Source organism: Cariama cristata, unplaced genomic scaffold, assembly GCF_000690535.1.
Source record: "Cariama cristata isolate BGI_N322 unplaced genomic scaffold, ASM69053v1 scaffold17555, whole genome shotgun sequence".
NCBI classification, from domain to species: Eukaryota; Metazoa; Chordata; class Aves; order Cariamiformes; family Cariamidae; genus Cariama; species Cariama cristata.
The window spans coordinates 52,744-56,584 of record NW_009617159.1 but is presented as its reverse complement, the minus strand read 5'-3'; the positions used below and the strand labels follow the sequence as shown (position 1 = coordinate 56,584).

The 3,841-nt window shown below is 47.2% G+C and overlaps 1 protein-coding gene across 1 annotated transcript in view; it reads right to left on the bottom strand.

The window, feature by feature from the left end:
• The window catches only part of LOC104161873 (CUGBP Elav-like family member 4), an 80,312-nt gene that overhangs the window by 28,546 nt on the left and 47,925 nt on the right, over positions 1 to 3,841 (bottom strand). Inside the window, exon 6 of the mRNA XM_009700448.1 lies at positions 1,086 to 1,151. Coding sequence (XP_009698750.1) covers positions 1,086 to 1,151 — 66 coding nt within the window. The remainder of the gene's footprint in view (positions 1 to 1,085; positions 1,152 to 3,841) is intronic.

Genomic DNA, 3,841 nt, shown 5'->3' with positions numbered 1-3,841 from the left:
AAAGAGTGTGCAGCAATTAAACAATTTTCCCCACATCAGCTCCCCCACCAAGCAGACAAGGGGAGCCATTCAGTACCACAGATGGTAGATGATGTGCCTTGCTGCTAAAAATACAGAGTACGGGTCGCCTGCAAGCCCAGAGAGAGGGGGATAGGGGCCATGTGTGTGCAGAGGGGTTAATTAACAGCTCAAAGGGTTGAGCTGCTTCCCATCTATCAAACCTCACAAGCAATAAATGACAATAACTAAAACACCAGCAAATGAAGCCCTACATGGAGAATTAAATTAAGTTTCCAGATACAGTGCTGACATGAGATAATAGCCATTCCTCAGCGGGAGCCCATGATTGCTCCAGTTACCACAGGAAATAATGACTTTGGGGTGGCAGCTTCTTTGCAGCGTTGGCCATGGACACCTCACAAGGGGAGGCTGAACACGGCAGGGTCGTGGTCTGCACCAGGTCACTTTGGCTGGTGTCACTCCATCAACTGCAAAAGAGCTACTCAGCATACAGGGTGACATGAGTGGAGGCTGACCCACTGGGAGCTGTGGAGAAAGCTGCTGGGAAGCCAGGAGTGTATATCTGTGTAACTCCTAAGCAAGCTTCAAACTAACTAGCTGGGGTATGGCCAGTGTAGATACACTCTAAAACATGGGCAGACATACCATACCCTGCCAGGCACAGCAGCAGTGGCTCTGCAGGGTCTAGTTGCCCATCTCCCCTCTTCGCTGCAGCACTCAGAAGACCAGTTATAGAAAGCGGCTTCCAAATCAGTGGCCTGATTTTACACTTGTGCACTGTGCTAAGCAGACCAGACCTTGTCCTGCCAATGAAGCTGCACCAAGGTACAGGTCAGTGGGAGCCTTTCCTCGGGAAAAGGGAGGAGATTGCCTCCTTAGGGGGAGAAGAGCTTGGGCTTTATGTTTGTTTCACAAGAAGTGAAAATTTAATCTAAGAGTCTGTGGCCCTGACCTCGCCCCTGTATCAGCAAACACCTCCCTTCCCCTGGCCCCCTCAGGTGTGTTCACAGATTAAAGGCTTTAGAGAAGAGAAAGGTTTATTGGGAGAAAGTGTTAATACTAACGACCTGCGTACTGCTGCACTCCAGCGTAGGCTTGCTGCAAGGGGTCTGCTGCAGTGGGGCTCTGTGCTGTGGAGACACAAGAAAAAGAAGGAATTAAGGCGTTAAAACATGACAGGCAGTCTTCCTTTCTCTTCTCTCATCAATATGTGGTGTGAGATAGAATCAGGGGCTGAAGGTCCCAGAAAAGGAGCAGCTTGCTCACCCTATGGACAGGACGGAGTCCCCAGTGATGGCCAGGAGGCCTCTGTCCCCCAGACATCACCCTATGAGGCTTTGGAGCAGAAGGCAAACAAACCTCTTCCCTCCTTTCCCAGGTTTAAATTATGGAGCCCACCTCTGATCATGAAGATTTATGGCATTGCAGCAATCAACCCCAAAGAGCCCTCATCTTAAGCCAGGACTAACACTGTGCTAGGTGCTGTGCAAACTCAGATCTCAATGACAGCTACAGTCGCATGAAACTTTCAATCAGAGCAGAAAATGACAGGGGCATAGCAGGAGGAAGGAGAAGAGAACAAAGCAGTGGCTGCTGCCATCCCGACATCCCTTTGAATGACTGTGTGGCTGCCAGGCAGCCCCCTGTGAGAGAGGAGATGCTCCTTGGAGAGGAGGGGGACACCACTCGTCTGCTCCAGGGAGGATGCTGTGAATCTCTGCATAAGGCATGCAGTCCCTTGCTGGCTTCAAAGTGCATTTTCTCTCTTTACAAGTGTGCATTCCTCCCCCCTAAAACTGTTTATTTTTGTGAAACTTTGAAGTCTAGCTCAAATACAACCAAAGCTAGTTAAGGGTTTTTTTTCTTTTTCCCCTTTGGTTGATAGGGAGAGAAAAAGAGAGAGAGAGAAACGTGTTGGATAAGCTCTTTCTTTATCTGCAGCAATAAAAAATTTAAAGCAAAGCTTGGCTGAACCTCCAGTCCAAATGTCACCTTGGCCCTAATATTTCACTTCTTGTTATGAGTTTAATTTGTATTTATTGGTGTTGCACAGTTCCACATTTACACAGTCCCTCCTGCGTCTTACTTGTAGGGCGATCCCTTAGGGAGCTGCCACTTTCCCCCCCTCCATCCCTCCTTCTTCCTTCCTATAAGCACAGACGTGTGGCTGGAGGCGAGGGCTTGGAGGATACAAGGGTGTGAGCTTCTTGGAAGGAAATCTGGTGCCATGGACCTGTCCAAGGAGAGACACTGACTGTAAGCCAGAGTGTGGGGGAGGCTGGCAAACCTGAGTGTTATGGACCCAAGCAACATGGACAAAGTGTTTTCTTACAGATACAAACATCAGCTTGAACCTTAACTTCAGAGATCACCATTAATTATGATGGAAGTTTGCAAGGTCTTACACTTTTCTTCCAAAATACAAGGAAGAATGGTGAGAAGACCAGACTTTGAAGGGACAAAACCAAGTAGCTGGCTAAAGCTTGGAGGGTCCTGTTCATTATGGGCATGGCTGGATTACAAGGACATTGAGGATGGGGTAGTCATAGGAAGAAACAAGTGGAATTGCAGTCTTAGGTCGGAATTTATCTGGTTGACTTTTGGCAGGTCCCTCAATATGTGTGTGTGTGAAATGGGAAAGCACTGCCCTACTGTAAGGATTTTCACCCCTTGAAAAGAGGTGTGAGGAGAGTACATTGAAACCTGTGGGAGACCAGTGGAAGGCATAGTAGAGATGCAAAATGATATTTTTAAAGAGTAGATGCGCCAGGGAACAGGAGGAAATGCTTGGAAAATACAAAAACTCTTTCCACTTATTCCTGCCTTCTTGAAGAAGGAAGCAACCAAAGTCTACTCTTTTTAACCTCTGCTCAAAACTGTTTTCCTGTAAATACAGAATGTTGAGAATATTGCTCCACAAGAAAACTGAACAGCTATGAAATGTTAAGTGATACACCAGTTCCTGCACCCCTTTGGGAGAATGGATCATAATAACTTAATAACTTAGACCCCCCCAAAATGACCAAGTTCTGTCAGGTAGATGATATCTCCTGGGGAAGGTGAGGGGACATGTGGTAGAGTGAGCAAATCTTTATAAGACAACTATGGGTTTGCAGTCTGCAGTAAAGGAGATGATCTACCATGTCTGCCCCGAAGGCAACTGCCCTCCCTTGGTTGCACTCATCTGTTTATAGAGCTAGAAGAAGAAATTGTTTCTGCTGCTCAGGAGATACACCCACAGCATTTCCTTCCTCTCCGGCTGAGGTGGGACTCAGGTATGCCTGTTGTCCCTCTGACATGCTGACAATTAGCAATGACTTCCTCTTTCTTGATATAGGAGAAGTCACTGAGCAGTACCTGTGTGACAGTGGTCCTTTCCTTTATTCCTTGCCTTAGTTGGGCACACGTGGGAACTGCCCTCCCTCCCAGCTATAGCTGAGTTCATGTCCTGAACAGGACCACCTGGCTCCCTGCAGAGCTCCTCTCCTTACCCAATCTGTGGATATCTCACCTGCCTTTGGAGCCATACTCTGCCCATCATAACTAAGCCGTTCTGCTTAGGAAATACACACTGAAAATCATGGTTCACCTTTAAGATTAAATATTAAAACTGGACAAATGCTTTATTTAAAGGGTTTGGGACAACAGGCCTTTAAATGCAGCCTTTTTCCCTCCCACACAAAGCTTTTAGAGTTCATTTTTTTCCCTAAGTCTTAACAATTTGTCAGCAAGGGTAGTACCTAACTGGGTGTTTCTTTCTCAGGAGGCTGCCGTGTGCCCCAGATCATGCAGGGAATTTCCTCCTGGCTCACAGCACATG